Genomic DNA, 22,630 nt, shown 5'->3' with positions numbered 1-22,630 from the left:
TTATTTAGGAACCTAGTCATCCCTCCCAAACCATCGATTCCTTCCTTTTAAAATGAACAGAGAAAAACAAATAAGAAGGTGGTCAATACAATGTGTTTTAAAGTTTCTGAATTATAATACACAATTATAATGCACAAGAGCAGGGAAGTCTTTTTATTGTCAGTTACCTTGGAAAGTCAGACTGTGCTACAATGGCCTTTCCAGTCAAAACAAAATCTCACAATTAAAATCAGGTGTTTGGTGTCAAAGTATAAAACCTGTTCTCTCACAACAGACTGGGTCATTCATCCCTTCAAACCACATACAGAAAAATGCTGATGGCTGCTAAAATACATCGGGGTGCTTCCTCCAACTCTAAGACCAGTCTAGAGGAACTACTGGTGGCAGCAACAAAATCCTTTCAGCAAAACGGTCTTCTGTAGACAAATGCTAAAATATGGATGGCCTCTTCTTCAAGTAACTAGTATTAAAAATGGGAAAAATGTTGCAAAACAAAGAGATGCAGGAAAAGGAAAGACAATGCAAAACTATGTAAGGGACCAGGTATGATAAAAACACAAACCGCTCAAAGTGGCAGTATCTTCATTTAAACTCAAAATACCAAACATACTCCACGGATCAGCTGATTCAACTTACACCACCAAAGCACCCCATTAAAGATAGATTTAGCAAGATGAAACATCATGTTTATAGAAAGTTAGATACAAACTACTATAATAATTTTCATTAAAAAACACTAATATTTGAAAGCACTTCTCCAAGTTGGCTACCTGTACCCATTCTCTTCCTTTCTTTTGGTGATAGTCACGCATAAATATTAATGAAAACAAGTTGCTTCTTGGCTAGGAAGGAATGTGACATGCTGGAGAAAAGCTCCGATAATGAATCTTTTGCTTCTTTGGTATGTGACAGTTAACCATATGTTAATGAAGCAGGGTGGGACATTGAGGGAAAAGCTTGTAATCTTCATAACCAGAGTTAGATATTTATGGTTTCCTAAATGGAAATTAGTCATGATATTTCAGGAGGGAGGGGTAATATATCTAATGGAATAACAACTCCCAGAATGATTGCATAAGAACAGCTACAGTCCATCTAGCCTAATACCTTGCCTCCAACAAGGCCAAAACCAATACTTGCTAGAGAGTTTAAAGACAGAGAAAACTTGTAATTAGAATTTCCCAGAACACTCTCCAAAAATTTATGTATTAGGAATTTCCTGAATCAGAGGTATTTTCCTTGAATTTAATAACCTTTAATAGATTTTTGGTCCATTAAATTAAATGGAAGTCAACTTTTTGCATCTACAATATGCTACAGCAAGGAGTTCCACACTTTGTCTATGCACTATATGAAAAACTACGTCATGTTATTTTGAGGTGTGCTGTTGGAGGGTTAACTTGGCATTTCCTATCTTCCTCTGATGTCTTCTTGTTCTTGCAGTGGATGAAATAATAACTAATAAATCCCTATTAATTTTCTTCTATAAAATGTGTAGTGTTATTCTTGGGATTAAGGAATTAGAGCTAAAACCTGAACTTTCTTCAATGTCAAAAGCATGTGCAATCTCCTTCCTGAGAGATAATAAACAACTTCTATTCTCTGTCACTGAAGGTACTGTTGTATCAACCTCAGCAAGTTTCATCTGGTGGGCAGACAATATACATTTGCATTCTTATTGGAAAGTTGGGTCAGGGAGACTCCTACCCCTGACAGCTTACAGAACATGCTTTTGACAAAAGAGGGCTTACAACAACCTGCACAGATCTTTATTTCAACAGACATGATGTTGGTGAAGTCAAAAGAAAGGACAACCTTTAAATGTTCAACGCTATTTTGAGATGTAACCACAGGATTACAGTTGATTCTTGCACAACTGATCTGCTCCCTTCTGCACTCCCAACAGTTATTGCTAACATTTTTAGTAATAAGCGTGTGAACTTATCGCTACTTATTTTTCTATACAATAACAACAATATTGTACTAGAACATGATATCTCTTCTGGTTTAGGACCATCAACAAGAAAATGAACTGTTTTCTATTGCAGGACCAAAGTCTGTCTTGAGAAACACGTGCACTTCACAGATAGAAATAAGGTCAAAATTTTGGTCTGTCATGTTTTTTTACTGTTGATGCACAAGCCAGAAATAAAACAGCTTAACTTTCAGATCTTGAACGCAGTTTATAGGGCTGGCTGCCAGAAAGGATAAACCATGCATCCTTCTAAACTCAACAACTGCAGCCAGCAAGCAAGGAACTAGGATTCATATTCCATTGACAATAATCATTGACACGTTCACTCACCACAAACCAAGTGGCTTTTCCTTCTTTGTTTTTAATTACTTAATATTTTACCATATTTAACAACTTACTGAAACAACCACTGATACATGTACTGTATATTTTTACTGTAACTGTAACTAGCCAGATAGTTTAGTTTGATTTTGAGAGGCTTTGAGAACATCTTGACATCCACAGCAGATAGGTAATGCTACGGTACAAAATCAGATCATTCAAGTTTCAACAATTTATCATTTACTATTTCTTTGAAATAATTATTATGAACAGTTCAAGTTACAGATGGTAATCTTCTGAGTTAATTTGTAGTGACATAAATGAATTATGTATTTATAATCTTTTCAAAACCTCCTAATACTAAAAGGAACTCTATGTAAAATAAAGTATGGCTTGAAAGAACTAATTACAGTCTGTGGCACTTCATACATACACATTCAGACAATCTTCCAAACCCCTGCCAACTTGAAGCATCTACACAGAACTCAATGACATTAGAGATTTTACTAGAGAATGGCAGGTTGCAAAAAGCGTGCCTAACATCCTTTTATACTGAAGCTCAATGACTATAGAAGGTCTCCAACAAGACTTACTGTCATAAGCCATGGTTTACATGAAGGATCAGTAAATGTAGCCACTTACACCTGCATAGTTCCAACAAGTAAGGGGAACATTGGCATGGTATACACTAATTCTGAAGTTGCACCATTTTTTATATGTCATTTGATTCCTTGCACTAAGTTACTACTGACTTCCAAAAAATTTAGAATGCTGCCAAAAGCAGGAGAGCCTGTGAGTAAACATAATTCACATAAAAGGTCAGCAGTGAAATCTACTGTGTTACATTAACGTCAGTCTAAAATAACACGCAAAAAAATCTTGAACTATATTAGCAGCCAACTTCTTACTTCCTTTAAAAATCCCTTTCATTGTTGCTCATAGTAATAGCTGAACATACACCTAACAGAGCACTTGGCCGTCTTACACATTCAACCAGTCTTTGACTTTCAGAATATTTTTCTCTTTCCGCAGACCTAGCCATTAGGTGCCCTCATCTAATCTCTAGTGCAATTCTCCTCAATGAGTATCAGTGGGAGCGTTGCATTAGCTTCTCTAAGCAGCATGATCAAACCCCTAGAAAAGACCAACAGTGCCAAAGAAACTATTAAAGAAAATACATCTTAAATTTGTTATTGTGTAAAGGATATTCTGTCTTCAAATTAATATTTATTTCTGAGGTACACAAAACCATAAATAACAACTATCACCACAACGAACAATATTAAAACATTAATACCAGTGAAAATATTTCTTAAGAAGAAAGAGTGAGAGGTTTCAGCAACAAAATACAACAGCACAGTGCCAAGCTGAACTTAACTAAGCTTGAAGTTTTGGACAGGATTCATTTCTGCTTGTGGTATAAGTATGCACCACCTTGATTATCATTTAAAAAAATATTGACAGCTTGCCTTCTCATACCAATGCCTAGTAACAAATTCCAAATGTTTTGTCACATTTCTTGTGAGCAATGCCATCTGCCAGAGGTGGCATTTCATGGCTGTTTACCCTGACTCCCTCCAAGAATTCATCTGCCACTATCTAATGCTGCCTGAATAAAGGGGATTAAGACTCTGATGCAACAGAGACTATTGATAATTTGGTATAATTGGGAAGAAATGAAGATAAATGAGGTTGAGGATGGAGAGGCAATTAGTTGAGCTGCCTGTACAGCTGTGTTCTCGGCCTAGCTCCCCTGGCCTTTTCTTTGGTGAGGTATGTCCAAATTAAACATAATGACAAATACACTCTTCCCAAAGCTCTTTAGTTTGGGAAGCTTGAAGATATGATTTTCACTTCTGAGATTCTAGCCAGCTTTCAGCTTAAAAAAAAGAAAAGAAAAAGAGTCATGCTCACTGTTGGAATTTTTAAAGAGCTATGCACTTTTGTAACGGCACACCTATGGCACAGTATCTGTTGTTTCAAAACACAGCTCTTCATTTGGCAGTGATATATAGCACTGGTGCTGGTTTTGTGGTTTTGACCAAAAGGATGAAGGCTTCTACCTCCCTCAGTGCCACAGAGCGCCTTGATTGTTCCACAACTCTGCCTGTCTTTGATATGGATATTTGGTGTCTCATTCTGTAAATATCCTCTATCCGTGTAATTGGTGAAACAACAACCCCAGAGTATGATCCCCCTGAAATACGGATTCTTTAAAGTCTAGCCCACATTTTGCAGCCAGACCTCCGTTTTTTAAATTGTGCTGGCTTTTAAAAATACTCGTCAAAAAACCTTAAGTGAAATGTCTACAATATAAATTTTACTCTACAAAAGATCTTAGAAGTGGCAGATTTTTAGTCATACGTATAACATGAAGACATCTATCCAAATATGAGACTTATTTCTAAGCTAAATTATTCAGGTGAGGCCAAGTAATCAATCAAGCTTGAATACCTTAAAAGGTATTTAAATCCAAAGTGAACATGGTCAGACCAAAAACCTCCAAATTAAAAAGCACAAATCTGCAGTCTGATTTGTAGTTCTTCTTTCAAATGTATTGAGATATGTTCTTAGATATACATACAAAAATGTGCACATATATAGTTTAACATAAACATACAAAAAATACATTTCCCACAGGAAATGCCATTGCATGTTTCACATAAGATTCTAACAGTTTTCCATAAATGTCAAATAACGTAAGATCCCTTTTAGAAAAAAAGCAGTATTTACAGAGGCAGCTTTGGCTTACGCACGTTTGCCTAACTACCTACCACATGAGAATTTTCTGCTTTCAGATACAGGTCTGAATTAGGTCTTAGATGAAAGACTTCATAACACTGCACTTTTTCCTGCACCCATATTGTCTTCAGCTGTTTTAAAAAAATTATTTTACAAATTACTTCAAAAACGCTCCTTAGATAAAGACAAAGCCTAGCTCCTATGCATAAAAAGGATTTTGGTAAATTTTGGAAGAAAAATGTTAAATGTTTTAAAAGAACAACAATTTAATAGATTTATTTTGTAACAGGAATTTTCAACATAGGTTCTTTGTATTGCAGAGTACCGTTCTTTGGTATATCCTCAAAGATGAAAACACTTAAAATTATCCCTTTTCAAACTCACAGAACGTCTGTAAAGTACAATGCCTCCTGATTTTTTGCATATGCAAAACCTTTCCCAATCTCCACACTGCGCTCTTCCCCGCTACCTAGAGGTCAACCAAAGTTTCAGTTTAGCTTTACCTAATGTACTTTTTCATTTTGTGTTAGATTTCTACAAAAGACAAAAACCAGTTCACTTTTTATGAGGCAAACATGCCAGAAAAACAAACAAACAAAAAAGTATAAATGATAGTTTATACTTAAGTTTAAAACTACCTTGTTTTGTCTTACTGAAACTGAAAATTTGGCTGAGGTAACTGTTCCTTTATATAACAAAAGGTTTTAACATATAGTTCAGAATAATTTTTTTTAGTGGTCTGCAATATTCAAATTGCTTATATTACACCTCTGGTCTTTTACTGAAACCCTCTTCTTATGAACATTGTAAATGAGCAAAATTATTTGCTGCCCATCTTCTGGCTTGAGACGTTATCAAAGTATTCCAAGTTATTCTTTAACGTTGTGACTGACCGTGTACAGTGCACATATCAAGTAAGTCACACTGAGCGTAGCTTTGGCTTTCCACTGGGAACAAATGCCCATGTCCTGGCTGGAGAGTCGGCAGCGGCTCCCTCCAGCTCTGCCCTGCTTTCTCACACCTGCACCACAGCTGTACACACTTACCAACACTCAGGTTGGCAGCCTCCATCTCCTGGGATCACACAGGGTTGAGTGCTCTCAAACAAAGCCAAAATACACTTCTCTGTGGGTGCTCCTGATGTGTGTCAGCATTGCTGTAGTCAACAATGCCCAATCCAGCACTTGCCTTTTACTTCGCGTTTTAGAAAACCATTGCAAGACTTGCCTGATCTCTTTACACCTCGGCATGCCCCTTGTCCTTCACCCGCAGCAACAGCACTGGCTGCCTACAGCACCTACAGTTGTATGAAGAACAACTGCTGGCTGAGGGCCACATGAGAAAAGGTCGGGGGGGATTTTCAGAGACGGCAGAATCAGCAATGCAATGGGAAGACCAAAATCTGGAAAATGATCCACTTAAGCAGAGGGAAAAGGAGAAAAAGGATCAAAACTGTTCCCTAACTTCAGTAGATTACTGGATGCAGAAAGGATGGCAATTTCAAGAATACTTCATAACCTGAAAGGTAGTAAAAGGCACTTTCTGACTGAGCAAGCTAGAAAACAAAGGAAAGACAGGTGATAAAACAGTAATAAAGGCATGAAAAATTTTACATTGGCATGAACTGGACAAAGACAGAGCTGAAAAGGAAATCTTCTGTTTTCCATGTTCATCTTGCTTTGTTTTCACACTTTCACATTAAAACATTTGTATAAGTCCCTCTTCTTTTTCTTCCATTTTGTCTAGCCCTTCCTCAGATGTGGGTGCTAATTCACTTTACATTAAAATCCCATCCCCAAATCATAAAATGTGACAGACTCACGATGACTGCAAGGGATTAAGTGAAGCTGTTCCTGAGAAAATACATAGTGTTTTTATAGAATCCCTTCTTGCTGTTTTTCAAATGCCTCTGTGATTACAGCTGTATTACGAGGCTGAACATGAGTTCTGCTCTACCTCTTATCAATTCTAAAACTCAGACACATCCAATTTGAGTACAAAAGTAAGTATACAATAAACAACAGCTTTCTGACTAGTAGAGTTTTTTCTTTATTTCTTTCTACCCTACTTTTAAATGATTCCTCATTTTCCTAGTATATAGTGGTACCTACAGCAGTATTATATAAGATTTCTGAAGCTAAAACAACATTATTACAAAGGTAACTGAAATTTCTCAAAAGTGAGCCTGGAAAGCAAAAAGAAATAACTGAAGAAGTATTTCTGCAATTAGTATCTTACTCAGCTTAGTAAAATGTTATCACAACTATTCATCTGCCACACTTCAGGCAAGCTTTTTAAAAGTGGTGTTGGAATGGTATACATATGAAAAATGAAACATAGGAAATAGCTGGCAATGCTGTTCAAAAACCATCTAAACCATCAAAAAACATCTAAAAACCATACAAAGGTCCTAATGGAAGAAATGTTTTTCTGAACAAACACTACCCCAATCTATAAAGTTGACTTGAAAAGATGTAATTTGTGGCTTACTATGGTATTTGCATAAAAGAGCTAACATACAGCTACAACTGATGATGGTGGACAATAGCCACGGATTTCAACAGATTTTCAGAGATCCCTGCTATATGCTGAGCACAACAATATCAAAAGGTTCCTCTCTCCAGCACTGCTGGTGTCAAGGTTAATGAGCTAAAACTTGTTAAATTGATATTACCAAACTAATGACTTTTTTATAGTATACTGCATGGATTTTAACAGACAGGCTAACATGGAATATTGTTAGTCTTAATTGAATTAGAAATTATTGCATGTATACAATTAAGATAACTAAAAATGGAGGAGCTGGGAGGCAACTGTCTATGCAGACCATGCTATCGCCGCATATCTCATGTGCTGCCACACATCTGCTTCAAATTTAAAATTCAGTCCCTGAATTCAGACCACATTCAACTGCAGAGGAGAGGAAATACTAGCATCTGTAAAGATAGTCTATTGGCTATCAGTAACCCTTAAAAAAATAATTCATCTTGATCCTCATAAGTTCCCTCTTTACTGATTCACACACTGAATCAGAAATTACAGAGCCTCAGCACCAGGTGACTGTGCAAAAGATACGCTCAACAGCAGGGCGAAGGGAAATTGCCTTATTCCCAAACTGCTGTGACTCAGAGCCATTCCACAGCTACAACCAAGCACGAGAAAGTAAAGCAACACACACCTTTCTGCAGAGGAATCTTTTTCCATCGGTATCCCTCCCCTGCTGGGGGTGGGAATGTACAGCTTTTTACCAGTTGCAAAAACTTCTGCTGCATGCTGGAGGAGCTCCTATCTACAGGAGAGTTTTCTAAATTACGTGTGGTAAATGGGAGGATATCGAAAATACAAATTTTCTTGAAAAGTAGAGAAATAAGCCTCGATGAAAATTCCAGGGTGAATCTATAAAATGTAGGTTACAGCAGAACAGATCTGCAATTCCAGACTTTTAAATTTGAAATTATTTAAATAATATGAACATTATTTTAAAATATTTTTACATCAACCACACCATACATTAAGACAGACGGAAAATAAATGCCTTGAGTCTACATTCAAAATAGATAAACAAACAGCAGGAAGAAAAAGGGGGGTATTTAATGAATCATATTAAAAGGGAAGGAGCTTATGAAAAATAAACGGCATTTGTAGATGGTTAAATTTTGAAGGTGAGGTGTTGTATAGCTACATCAACCATTTATTTCTGTGCCATAACTGCATCTAATAAATACAATACTTTTTTTTAATCCAAACTGAAGATTCAGTACTATCTGATGACTTGGGTTTTCCATTTATGTAGCACAGGGGTGGGGTTTGGACCGTAATTATTCAAGGCAGTTTCAAAGAAAGAAGAGCTGTTAGTTAGTCAGATAGAAAATGATTATCAATCGCTAGCATTATGACAATGCAAATATTTCTTCTACAGACATAATCACATGGTTTAAATTCAGAAAGGTTCATTAGAGATTATCCTCCTAAATATAAGATACCTCCAAGTTTCATGCAATCGCCCTTCTGTTTAGATAATATTTTTCTATTAAAGTTCAATCTCTCACTAACACAGAAACATTATTTAACATACAGTATATACCCAGATACATTTGGAATTTATAAAAAATGAAATTAAAAATCTTACTCATGCTAGCTATTCTATGTTTCCTAAAGGACCCTTCCCCCTGGATCTAGGATTTTACAGAGAAAGGGAATAAAGTTGGATTCAACTTCCAAAAAATACCTACTTTGTCAAAATCAAGAAAAATACAAGAGATGCTGCAAATGAGGAGGAAATATTTCTCAAGGATGAAATGACAAAATCCCCCTTATATCAAATTCGTAGAGACAGTCAATCAGAAAACATATCCATAGGAACCACAGGAACCTGCAAGATACTTCTTCTTACTACCTTTCCGACTTCCATCTGAAATATGGGAAAATAAATCACAATTTAACTAATATTATATGCCTTACTGTAAAAGGAGAAAACGCAGCCTCTCATGTCCCATGACATTAGTAACTGAATATACAGCTCTCATACACATATGCTGGAAGTTAAGCTGGTCCCAAAGTTTCATTTGTCTCCATCCTTACAGTAGTACCCTGAGCATCTTCTTAAAAAGAAGAATCTATTCTACAATATAAAAATGAGAAGAGACACAAAATCCCCCAGTTATCTAGGTCTTAAATATCAACGCATGTGTGATCCTAAAGGCAAGCTCAACATTTATGTCTTGTCTTGGTGATAAAGTTCATGAATATATAATGACAGTGGAACAACTCTGCTACTGATTAAACGTCAAAAAAGGTTTTATTGTCAAATATACGGTAAATACAGAAGATATACAACAAAGCATTAATTGCAGATGGCTCTGTATGGCTTAAAAAATGCACATGATCTAACAGGAAGTGCTGGTTTTCAGTCTCAACTATCAATTTTAATTTACCTTCAGAATGTACCTCCAGTCAGCCTGTAAAGATAGAATGAACTATAAAATGACCAAACCAACAAATGAAATGCTTCATGTTCAAGGGCAAATGTTAGCATGCTAGAGTCTAGATCATAAGCATACACAACAGAATTAACCAATCCATCCAAAACTCTGGATCTTTATTAACATTTGTCTAAACCTTTGCGAACATTTAATAGAGATATAATGTGAAAATTTGGTCAGGACAGATGGAAGGCTGGAATAGCCTGGGGTTTGACTGCCTATGTAGCTCTTCTAAAAATAAAAAATCTAGAGGCTATAGTAAACTACAGGTGAACACAGGTCAGCAATATCCTGCTTCCAGGAAATGTCAGGAGAGTAAGAGTTTCACATATTTATATAAGATAGCTGTATGTATGACTGGGAGAAATTCTTTCTCCCTATCCTGTTCTACCCTGCTGCACTGAGCACTGGCATGGCCTTGACCGAAGCATTGTGTTGGGTTTGGAATCAGCAGGATATGACTCACCTGGAGAGAGGCCAGAGTGCAGTGAGAACTCACCAGGGACCTAGAAAGTCACTGGTATGAGGCACATTCAAAAGAGCAGCCTTGTTTAATGCAGGGAAGGGAAGACAGATAGGACACTCACTAACAGTCTTCACTAGATGAAAGACATGTTCAGTAATAAAAGAGAATAAATTGTTCAGTATACAGAACAAGAAGCAGCAAGGAAAGACAGTAACAAAAAAGACTTAGCTTAAACATTAGGAAAAATGACCACGATTAGTAAGCCTATAAAATTTCTAAAATTAAGCTGGACAACTATCAGTCAGATGTGACGCTGGCACAGCTCTTGCTTCATTGAAAGTAGATAAGAAAACAGGTCTGAAAGTGTTGTTTTCTTACAATCCTAAACACTGCAAAATGCAATAGACAGACCAGATCCAGACACAGTTCCAAACTGCAGGGTAAAATGGCCCATCCTGAACTCACCCTGCCACCGCTAAACTACATCTACTACCCAAACTACATCTGTACGCTGCAACATAATATACCACATTGCAGGGTACAGCCTAGAGGGTTCATCTGCAACACAGGATCATTATTCTACACTATGGTTCTCCAGCTACAAGAACAGTTCAGGTAAAGCTCTACCTACTTCTCTCTTCAAGAAAACATCACAGCTTGAGAAGATACTACTATTCTAAAACCATGAGGTGCATATGCTTACTGTGCCTCCCAAGATGAAACATATATGTGCAAAAACTAATACACAAACCGGCCATCCTAAAATACATAGTTACTTACTTACCAGATAACATAATATTTGTTACATTTCCAAGATGACAAACACATTAAGATGGCATTTGAAACATATACTAAAAATCCATGCATTTTCCCTTTACGTTATGGACAAATTAGTAGTTTCAATTATACGGTGTCAACAAGATTTTCTTCTCCATGACTAAATGGACCAGGGTTTAAAATTCTTTAGTGATCTTATTAATTTAAATTAAGCTTCTAAGAAATTAAGAATAAGAATTTCATTTGATAAAAAGAATTTGCAGCCATGAAAACTAAAGATTTCTAACACACGTTGGTGATAAAAGTACATTTACTCTTGGTCTGGGACAACATTGCTGGCCTCTCATAATTCTAACTGGAACGGTATGATAAACTGCTGCTCTTGTATACAGTTAGGGGTTGGGGGTTTTTTAAAAGGAGCTAAAAACATCGACTACCCACCTGTATCTATTTTTAATTTGGTAATGACTGTACTTGCTAAAATTCTACCAAAATGTCACTCACAGCTTTGGATTCCAGCTTTTTTAAAACAGAATATGGAGCAGAAAGCATAACCTATTATGCAAAACCGTCAGATGCTTACTTTTAAAATCACAGAAATAAATGCATAATCCTGATTTTCTTAATAGACCAAAACTTTATTAAAGGAAAAGAAAACTTGAATATAACTATTCAAGATAGTCAAGGTATTCTATAAAAAGTATTAAGGTTCTGATCTGCATATGTCCTGTTGACCTATATAGTCCCTACTCCAGAACTAAGGGATGCCTCTTACTTTGTGGGTGCAAGTAAAGGCAAAACTAATTGAGACCACTGTGACTTCTGTCTCATCAAATTCACAAATCAGCTAGACATTTAAACAGCGCCAACTGTTGCAAGTAAAACTGCTATCAAATCTCAGCTGCAAAAATGTCAGTTCAGGGCACTCTGCAAAAATCTAGTACTGAATCCTTAACTAAAAAGCCACATTATTAAAATGGGGTTTTTTTAGATTAATGCTACTCTTTTGAGTGAGAAATTATTCCAAATGATCACACTACAAACATTTCTTACCTCAAACATAAATTAACTGTACGTTAGGGGACTTTTTTAAAAAATCTGATTAAAATTGTAATTCATGAGACTCCTGCTGTTGGCAGCTGTATCACTTACCAATGACATCCTTTGGGGGGACTCTCAGCATGTGGCCGGCATCAAAGGTAATAAGCCAGGTTTCATCCTAACTTATATATGCCTTAACAAGAACAAGAATGTTCCAGACTTCAAAATGTAATTAAAATATTAAAGTACTTTTTATTGTTAAAATATCATTAATGTGAGATTGCAGTTGACTCACTGGTATTAACAAAGTCAGCTATCACTAATACTTGCTTTTCCTAAAACACTGGAGTTCTTTACATACTGGGTTCTTTACATCCTGAAATGTGAAATTAAACCACATTGGCTAAGCATGCTAATACACAGTAGTGTTTAAACAAGTACGTTACTTTGTGCAAAGGATACACAGACAAGATTTTGTTGAAACAGAGTACATATGAGGACGTCCAAAAAAAAAAAATGTATTTTGACATATGGTACATCGCTATTCTTGTTCTTTGGTAGCACTGTGGAAAATCTGCAAATCACTGGGTTGAAACAAGCGTACTTCCTAGCAGTTTTGGCATCCCTAATTGCCAGAGTTCATCTGATCACCAGCTAGATGGTTCCTGCTCCCAGGACCACTTTCTGCTTTTATCTAACAATGGTATAACATGAAATACAGAATGCATTTCAGAGAGGTAGACCTGGGCCATACTTTTCTTTTTCCTTACCTTTCCCACTAAGCATCAAGACCAGAAAGGCACAGATGCCTGGAGATGCCTCCTCACCCTACGCCTGACTGCAGAGAGTAGTTGTGCTTCCAAGAGGGCAGAACAGTACTCTTCACACCATGTCCTTCAGCAGTCGCAGGAGCCTACTGAAATGTCTAAACTGGAATGATTTTTCTTTTTAAACTGCAGTGGATCTAGTCTCTAGTGGTCTTAATAAAAATTTATACTGAAAGTCCTAAATTTGGCACATTTCTGGTAAGTATTGTTCCCTACAGTGCCACGGTGGTCCCTGCGCCTTGCAGAGAAACAGGAGACCTTGTCTTAATGAGGGACACTTCCTTCGGCAAGTTGATATTGACCACGAATATCTGCTACTACTAACAAATGTGAACATTATAACCAAGGAAAAAATGTAGCCTTGGCTCTGCGGTGGCCAAAATGATTTATGACATCAAGACCTAGTGAAGATGACTAATACTCTAAAGAGACTGTGTGAGCTCAGCCTACACTCACGTGTTCTATGCCCACTCCTAATTACTTCATTTACGACTGTAAGAGTGTTTTAACAGACAAAATTAATTATTTTGAATAATCCTTCTGAAATATGATACGCATTTTAATTGTATGCACCCTGTCATTAATTAAAGTTCCCTACCTTTTGGTACATTAATTCAAAGATCGTATCAGTGACAAAGCAACAATTATAAGACGACTGTTTACTAAAATTAAAAATAAAGTTAAAAGGTTAATGAACTCTTGTGATACACTTAAAGTAATGCTAAAATGTTTTCATTTGAGTTTTTACTAGACATTATTTTTCTACCTCTTTAAAATCAATCTCTTTGTTCCAGGAACACATTTCCTGTCAATAAAATGAAAAATGATATAGATTTAGGAGGATAGTGGTCTCAGTGTAGCATCTCTCATATTATTATTCCAGTATCATCTGTTACAAAGTAAGACCAATTCCCACATCTAATTACAAACAGGATTTCAGAGTCATTAAACAAAATACATTTCCATTAGTGCTGCTGTAAGAAGATAGGGGAAAAAATGAAGATTAGTTCATGCTGCACCTCTGTTTTCCAAGCTTTGAAGACTTAGACCTCTGCACTCTGAGAGTATAAATTTGTAAAGGATCTGAAAGGTGACAGACATGTGAAAGCTACACAGTTTAGCCATACCATTTGCATTTTGTCATTAGCTTATCTTTTGCTGCACTTAGTTCTGATAGTAGATATGGCAAGAATCTAGAGAGGTTGTTTATGATTACACTGTGTGCACCCAGAGGTATTTTATTTGGTGTTAGGAAGGGTTTTTTTTAATAGTTATGAATCTTGATTTTCTATCCTAAATTTGTTCCAGCAAAAGTTGGAAATCATTGTAAGGAATTCTGTCTTCGTGAAAAAAGAAAAATGTACTTTATGCTCTGGAAAAAAGGAAAAGCAGTTCTTTGACTTCAAATAAAATAACAGTCAAAATATACTGAGGAAGCAGATTGTGTGACATGTTTAACTGTTGAAATATAAAGTTACAAGTATATATATTCTCCATTCATAAAGATTTAACAGCATCTAATTGTCATGAATCCATTTAAAAATACACCCTTGAGAATTACCATCTCAGAAAGCATTCACACAAAACAGAGCTTAGACATTTAACATGAACTTTTCTAAAAAGAAGTCTATATAATACCTACATTTGCTTGATCTTTAAAGTAGTTTATATTAGCTTATGATGTTATATAAGCATTAATTAATTTTTCCTCATCATTAATTTCACAAGCATCAAAACCAGGAATTCCTCTCAAAGAAAACTATGTTTTAAAAAGAAAAGCACAGAGAATTTAATTTTCAGAAGTTGTCCAAAGTTATATTTCCTTTATTAGCTTCAAAACTACAGCCAGAGCTACTTCGTATTTCTCAGAGTTGGGTGTCAGTCAATACAAATATGTAAATACTAGCTGATGAATCAACATTTATGTGTGAATCATATACATTTACTATAAAGTATTTACATTCATATTTAAACAAATAAGAATACTTTTTAAAAAGACAGTTAAAGTACTGACATGCATTCAATAGGTAACCACTTAAGAATCTATTGAAAGTGGGACCTTAAAATAGTTTACAGATAAGAAACAAAACTCCACTAAACTACGGTTCACTAAAGTATCCTAAAATCATGCCCAGTGGTGGGGTAACACAACAGAAACCGAGCCACTGATATTCACTCTCAAATAAAACACTGATTTGCCAAAGAAATAGATATATGTGTATCCTGTTTCCAAGCTTCACACACGGAGACTGGATTCTCAGGATAATTGAGAGGGCCCATGAAAGCCACCACCATTAGGAAGAAATAGAAGAGAATGCAGCAGAATACAAACATCATACAACCAAACCAAATAAACAGCTTATCACTTCCTGCCTAATGTTTGAGGAGCTATATCTTGAAAAAAGAAAACAGCACATCGACATTTTCCTCCAGAATTATCAGTTACTGGCTCCAGGAAAGCCTTACTTAAATTATCTGCAGGGAAGTGATTGCTCTGTATCATTCAGCAGCCATGGACATTTTCTGACAAGCAGCAATGGGTAAAGCTGTTTATAGCCTCAGTGTTACGTCAGTGTTTTAGTTCCTTCACTCTGTTTTCACTGAAAAAGGAAGCTTATGATTTCATAGATATCAATTGCAAGTGGGTTCAAGAAATTTCCAAGAAACCACACCTCCAAACCTATGTATGGAAGCACATCCTGAAAGCCACTGAATTTCATCACTCATCTTCTTCAGGTATTATGGCCTTGGGATAAACACACTTATGCAGAGCTTGTCCTCATAGCCAGGCACCTATGGGGCCATAGATGCCTTCATTACCTAGGGGAGCCTCATTCGTACATGAGACTTCAGCATGCTGCTCCCTCGCATGTGCGCTGTGAGTCAGCCCTGAAGCACCAATGTCTAGTACAGGGTCTTCAGAAGTTGTTTTTTTTTGTTCAGACGCACACATGGCACAGCCCTAATCCAGCGTCCAGCCTCCCCCAGAGAAACGCATCCCAGACTGATGGGCTGAACAGGAGCTGTGAAGTGCTTGAAATCATTTCTGATCTCCAGGAGACCTTTTAAGCTGTGTCTCTGCATGACCCTGACCACCACTGCCTATGTCCCAGCCCGGTCCAATCGGCTGTATGATACGTATTATACCATGAGCCACACTCACAGTACAACATCATCTGCATGCCTGAGGGAAAAAGGTCACATCAAAAATGTCATCCTCTTTCCTATCTATCCTACCTATCCTGGTGCTCTATCCATTTGTGTTCGATGGCTGTGGACTAGCAGCTCACGGCACTTCACCACTTCGGGAACAGAGAGGTCCACTTAGCTGCTATATCCTAGTCTCAGCTTCCAGCGTGAAAAGCAAGTATCTTCAGACTCATCATGACCAATGCAGGTACATGTTTAAAAAAATAGAACAGATGCCTCAATTTTTAGGATGAAATGTTTTAATAGATCTGCTAGGACTGGAGTCAAACAAGCCTAGTTTTTGGATGAGATGGCACAGAAAACAAAACATATTAAATTCTTTCTTACTTCAAGACTGTATATATTCCTCCTGGCAAAAGGACAATTAAAGAAAATTAAATGTATGTATGCTTCACTAGTTTTTCGACTGATTCTAGAAATATTGATAGTAGTTTTGACTGGTTATATTTTTCAAATGGCACAAATGTTTTGTGTTCTTTAAAAAAATTATCATGTGTGAAACAATAACTCTGCTCATGTAACACAAAAATACTTGCTTTAACAACAGGAAAAATGACTTCATGAAGTCTGCACAGCACTCAAGGATTAAAAAAAATCTGTTCTCTGGTCTTGTCATTTTCACTTTTACAGTAAAATAACAGCCTCGGCATCCTGCTTTTTAGAATAAAAGACCTACCTCTTTTGACTTTTCAAGCACTTGAAAATTTTAAAAGAGAAAAACTAAAAAATGCTGACCGTGTAATAGCTGGGTATTCATGGTGGGTGGAGAACATGAAAGGTTACAATATGGATCTGTGCCTACGCGTTTCTTTTCAACTTGAGCAGCATCCTCCTGCTTCTGCTAACTCGGCAATCATACAGCTGACAGATTTCTGGGTTTTCTAAATAATGCATGGGATTTTCTTTTAACATGTCAGTGCAAAAGTATCAATTCTGCCCCGGTGTCGTTTGTGATGCTGATTTTCCTTGACAGCATTCCATTAAACCAATGAGTTTTTTCCCTCCTGATGGTTCCTTAAATATTCCTCTGAGTGATGTATTTGTGGTTTTTTAAACAGATTGTGAAGGATGTTTGCATTTATGAGAAAACTGCATGGCAGGTACTGAAGGGAAAAAAGGATAAAAAGATAACAGTTTTTTTTTTCTTCTATGAAGAGCTTTTTCTCTGATCCTCATATACCAAAAGCTAGGGTGTTTTTCCTTTCTTTTCTGCCTAACTTAGCTCCTTGTCTGGAAATTAAGCAACAAGACTCTACATACAGAATAACATTTTGACTTCCTAAGGAAATACCACTGAAACACTTAGTACTGTTTGATATCTCTCTTGGGAAAGCAAAACACATTTATTAAATCATGCGTGCTAACTCCAAAAGCCAACAGAAGGAAATAACTGCTTTATTCTTTGCACTGAGGTTTTGTACAAACAGGTACTGTCGCAGCTTGCTATGCACTGATCCTTCTTGCTTATGCAGCTTAAAGGATGTTCAAGTAATATCACCAATACTGTATTTTGCAATCTATCCCTCAAATTCTAGTTCTATCACATACTTGTACAAATTACCAGCTGCTACGCTATTAAAAAAAAAAAAGCTCTTATTTCAAATAAGTTTCAAATTTCCCTAGGCAATTATATGCTAATTTCCAGAACATACTTCACCCAATATTAGTATTGCACGATGATGATACAGATGATCTTTACAAACACTTTTGTGCAACCAGAGAGGTTTTGTTTATCTTATTTCTATAGAACAACAAAATTGATTACGTGGCTGGGCTTTGAGAGATCTGCACACGCATCCAGCATACCTGGCTTCAGCTGCCAGCTTCTAGCCCTTGATCTTACTCATTTTCTGAAGTGGAATATGAAAGACCACATCACTCCTGGCACATATTATCGGTCATGCTTTACAGCATGACTTGCCTTACCTATGGCAACCTTCCGGACTCAAGGCAATCCTCAGATGTGTGCACTGCACTGATTGCCATCAACAAACTGTCTCACCTCCAAGGACTCACATGGACTAGCCGAAAAGGAGGAATAGGATTATGAAAGATTTATGGCCATTGGGAATTAGAGATTTCAGAGGGATTAATTTCTCCCACTTCCAGGCACCTATGTCCCCAACTACGCAGTTCTCTAAATTCAGCCTTCTTTTCCAGATCTTACAAGAAGATGGAGACAGACACTAAGCCACAAGGAACAGCTAGCACAGATCGGATGGACTGTGGGGCCAGAGAACCTACAGAACCTACAGTGCCAGATTAAATATGAGATTTTCAACTGCCTGAGAAGTTTGCTTCAACACTTCATATGATGAGTAGGAAGGTGCAGAAAAAATCTCTTTCTCTTCTGCAGAGAGTGGAAGGAGGACATTAATGTTCAAATGTATAACAACATTCTTCACAGCCCTGTGAACTAATGCATTACTTCAATTAAAAAGTATGTGCAAATTTTTTTTGTATTTTTTTTCCACAGTTTCAGTATTGTCTCTTGCAGCACTTTTTAAAAATAAGTTATTTAGAGTATTCCAGTACTAAAATCCACCATTACTGAGATTATTGTAATATCACACAAAGGAGGTAGGTAGGACCTGATGGCAAAAGCATACCAGCTGAACTAGAAGCAAGAAATGTGGCACATTTACTCCCCACTTCCTTAGACACACTTGTAAGATTCAATTCCACAACTGTAATTTTCTAGAGGACAACACAATATCTGAGGAATTACAGTCAGTGATCCTGAGAGTTATGAGTTCAGATTTTAAATTGATAGCATGAGTTTTGGCTTCAGATACAGAAATTCTTGAAAAAGTTCCATCATGATAGGTGCACACATACAGAGAAAAGAAAGAACAGAAGTGACATTCTAGGTATTACTAGAGAAGCAAATCCAAAATTATTTCAGACTGACTTCAACAGATACAGATGGGGATTGAAATGAATATGACATGACATCCTCACCACTTTTTTACTATACTAATGGCCTGCATATAATGACACACTTCCAAAAAATCTGTCAAGAAACTTTCAGGACTTAATACTGATCAATTACATTTTAACTCAAAACAAGGAACATCAAAAGAGACTATTCCACTCATCTATCGGACTATGAAAAGCAGGAGGAAAGCACATGTCTTATTGTGAAATATTCGATGGCATTGTACCTTATGCTCCCCAAAGGAAGTCAATGTGTAACAGTGAGGTAAAAAACCAACAATCTCTATAGGAGTTTTTTAAGTAAAACTGCAACCCTTCAAGTCTTTGTTACAGTAAAAAGAAAAAAAACATAAAAATCAAAGGAAGCAAAAGGTCTTCTGCTCTGCATAACTATATTTCTGATTTGACAGCTACAGTTATAATCATTCAGACATCTATTTCCCACAAACTCTCCACAGCCATAACCTTTAGTGATTAATTATAAAGTTCCAGGAGCAATAGTACACAGACTAATTTCCTAAAACAATAAAAGACAGAATTTCTCATTTGGAGCTAAATGAAACACGAACAGGTTGTTATTCATGCTGAAATCTAGATGCAGAGTCATGTTGCAGCCATTACAGAAGCTATTAAACACAACCTCAAATCAAAGAAACTGTAGGTCGCTCTCCTAAAATAAAATGTTTTTCTCACTTACGAGGCTTCTGAGTCCTTTGCTCTGCTCCTTTTTACCTCCTCTTAGTAAAAAAATTTTCAAAATTCAATTTTCTTTCTCATTTCGCATCCCCATTTTGTTTTTAATAGTCATTTAAGCTGTAAGAGTCTAGAGCAAAACAAATATTTGGTAAAGGTTTCATGCAGATGGAATTATCATGGTGTTCTCTTCACAGTGAATCAAAGTTACAAAGTGTGTATCAACTTCTAAACAAAATGCCCACTCTCTTCATGCCCCACGTCATTCCCTCATGAGTTTTCTATAGTGAATATCTGATAATTCCTCAGTTATTTTATATAGTGAAATGTATAGTTAAGTTTTACATTCCATTCATTTTGGTTTTCCTTTTTCACACATCCTGCTGTACCTGCTTAATGTAAATCTTTAAAAAATGATCCTCCAATAAAGACAGAAAACATGCAAACGATCCTAGTGCTGGCACTGCAGATAGTAAAAAGAGGGGAAATTGTGATTTTAATATGATTAGTAGTAGTTCTTTTTCTTAAAGAAGCAAGCAACATTGGCACTCGATCCAGAAAATCTGCTCTTGGCAATTTTACTGAATTAGGCAATCAAAAGAGGAAAGAATTGAGAAAAGAACTTCACATAACTGACACCATATCCTTATCCTTGGGCCTCACTGCAACCAGCTAAAGTCAGCAGGAATTTTTCCAAATATTTAAATTGGTATTGAGTCAGTTGTTGAACTCATTGAATTGCTAAACCATAGAAAACTTTCATTTAATATGCATACTCTTGACGTATTGTCGAAAGGCTGGTATGATAGTTCCCCAAAAAACTTGTCAACAAGGTACCTAAAATATTAAAAGTACTGTATATTCTCCCCATAAGAAGTATATAAAATCTGCCATATCAGGTAACAAATGAAACCATGAACATTCAAATTAGCAAGCTTTTGTGCAACAGCTTTAAAAAACCCTAATGCTAACCCTACATCTTTTCTGTATGAAGCTTCCTTGCTTTTCTGTAGGAATTCTATCTTCAGTCACATTTCTTAGCATTTAGTGAAACTTCATAATTCATTTTGAACTATATACAGATTATAAGAGTTACACAAACTAAATATGTTTTTTCAGTGCTTTTTTTCTGAATTCAATATGCACTAATTGATTAGGGTCTGAGAGGTGAATAAGAAATACATATCCTACATAATAGAAAGCTGTGGAAGGGTTTAATGCATGAATTAGAAGCCAGATTTCTTCAATACAGATGAGTACACAAAATTAGCAAAAGGCAATACCACTTTTGGAAAGACTGCTTTGTGCATAATTTGTCATGAATTCAAAGTTATTCCTTTAGAAAATGAGTCTAAGACCTCCCAGCTGCTGCTTTATTGGTCTAATAAATTACCATTTTGATGGTACAATGCATATACACTATACACCATCCAAGCAAGCAAACTGTTAGAGCGGCTTCGTCTTTAGAGACGCATGTGTGACTTCAGAGACGTATGAATGCCGATGGGAGATCTGAATGCAACGAGGGATCAGACAATGCCTCTGTTCTTGAATTGATAATGAAAACAAAGGATGTATAAGTTTCCAAAATGGTAAGAGTGTACTGTAGGATTGTTTGCAGCAAAAAAAGTGAGTCCAAGTGAACCCGCTCTTATTGTATCTATCAGTTCTCTGAGACAAAACAGATCTATCTTATTCTAGGGTCTCTACACTATCCCAGTAAAAGTCTCTTCTATTTACCTGAAAAGAACACTAGAATAAACAAAGCAGATATCCTCTTCAAAGGATCCATTTCTGACTAAGACTTTGAACCCTATTCTTGTGGAGCTGGGACTCGGGGAGCTTATTTCAAGTTTATACTAATGCGTATAGCAGTATAGACTGAACACGTGTTCAGTGTCAGTGCCTTCTACCCAAGGTTATTCCAGCCAGGTAGGCCATAACAAACATTTATCATGACTCTCCTTCATAGCTGTGGTTTGCAAATATCCATTCAAGGAAAGAACAAAATGCAGAAAAACCAGCAAGTTTGTGATTTAGCCTTCTATACTTTACCTTTCTCCAGTGAACTGTGGAACTCAATAATGAGTTCCAACAACCTGATGTTTTGGAAACTTTCCATCATTTACAGCAGAACCCTAGACTCACTGTATTATTGCCAATAGAGAAGTCTTTTATTACTACAAATATATTTCGGGAACAGTTTAAAATGTCTGTATTCTAACATAATGAAAACAATCCTTCACCAATGTTTTTTAAAAAATTAATGAAGATGGCCATTAGGAGGCAAACTGAAGGAATACGGCAGGAATGGGTGCAGTAATTTTGACTGGCAGAGCAAAGCTTACAAAATAAAAGAGCTCAAGCATTTGAGACGGATTTTTGATTTTTTTTTTCCATGCACAAAAACAGGTGTTAAGAGCTCCCCTATAGCTCACACGCACAGCATTACTTACCTGCATTAGAATTAAGTTCTTCATTTTCTGATTCTGTTCCATTTTGACTTCCACTTCCATGAAGGCTATTCATTGCCATAAGTTTCATTTTCTGTAACTTCATAGCCTCTGCCATGGCAGCTGCTGTCAGACCTGGAAAAATATAAATAAATAAAATGCAGTATCACACCATACAATGCACCACTGAAAAATAGGAAGAACAA

General features: G+C 36.4%; 1 protein-coding gene across 3 annotated transcripts in view; it reads right to left on the bottom strand.

The window, feature by feature from the left end:
* The window catches only part of DACH2 (dachshund family transcription factor 2), a 303,611-nt gene that overhangs the window by 77,230 nt on the left and 203,751 nt on the right, over positions 1 to 22,630 (bottom strand). For all 3 annotated transcript variants that reach the window (XM_063346550.1, XM_063346551.1, XM_063346549.1), the window contains exon 3: positions 22,428 to 22,559. In XM_063346550.1, coding sequence (XP_063202620.1) covers positions 22,428 to 22,559 — 132 coding nt within the window. The remainder of the gene's footprint in view (positions 1 to 22,427; positions 22,560 to 22,630) is intronic.

The sequence above is a fragment of the Chroicocephalus ridibundus genome, chromosome 9 (assembly GCF_963924245.1).
Source record: "Chroicocephalus ridibundus chromosome 9, bChrRid1.1, whole genome shotgun sequence".
Classification (NCBI taxonomy): Eukaryota; Metazoa; Chordata; class Aves; order Charadriiformes; family Laridae; genus Chroicocephalus; species Chroicocephalus ridibundus.
This window is presented reverse-complemented; position numbering and strand designations above follow the sequence as displayed.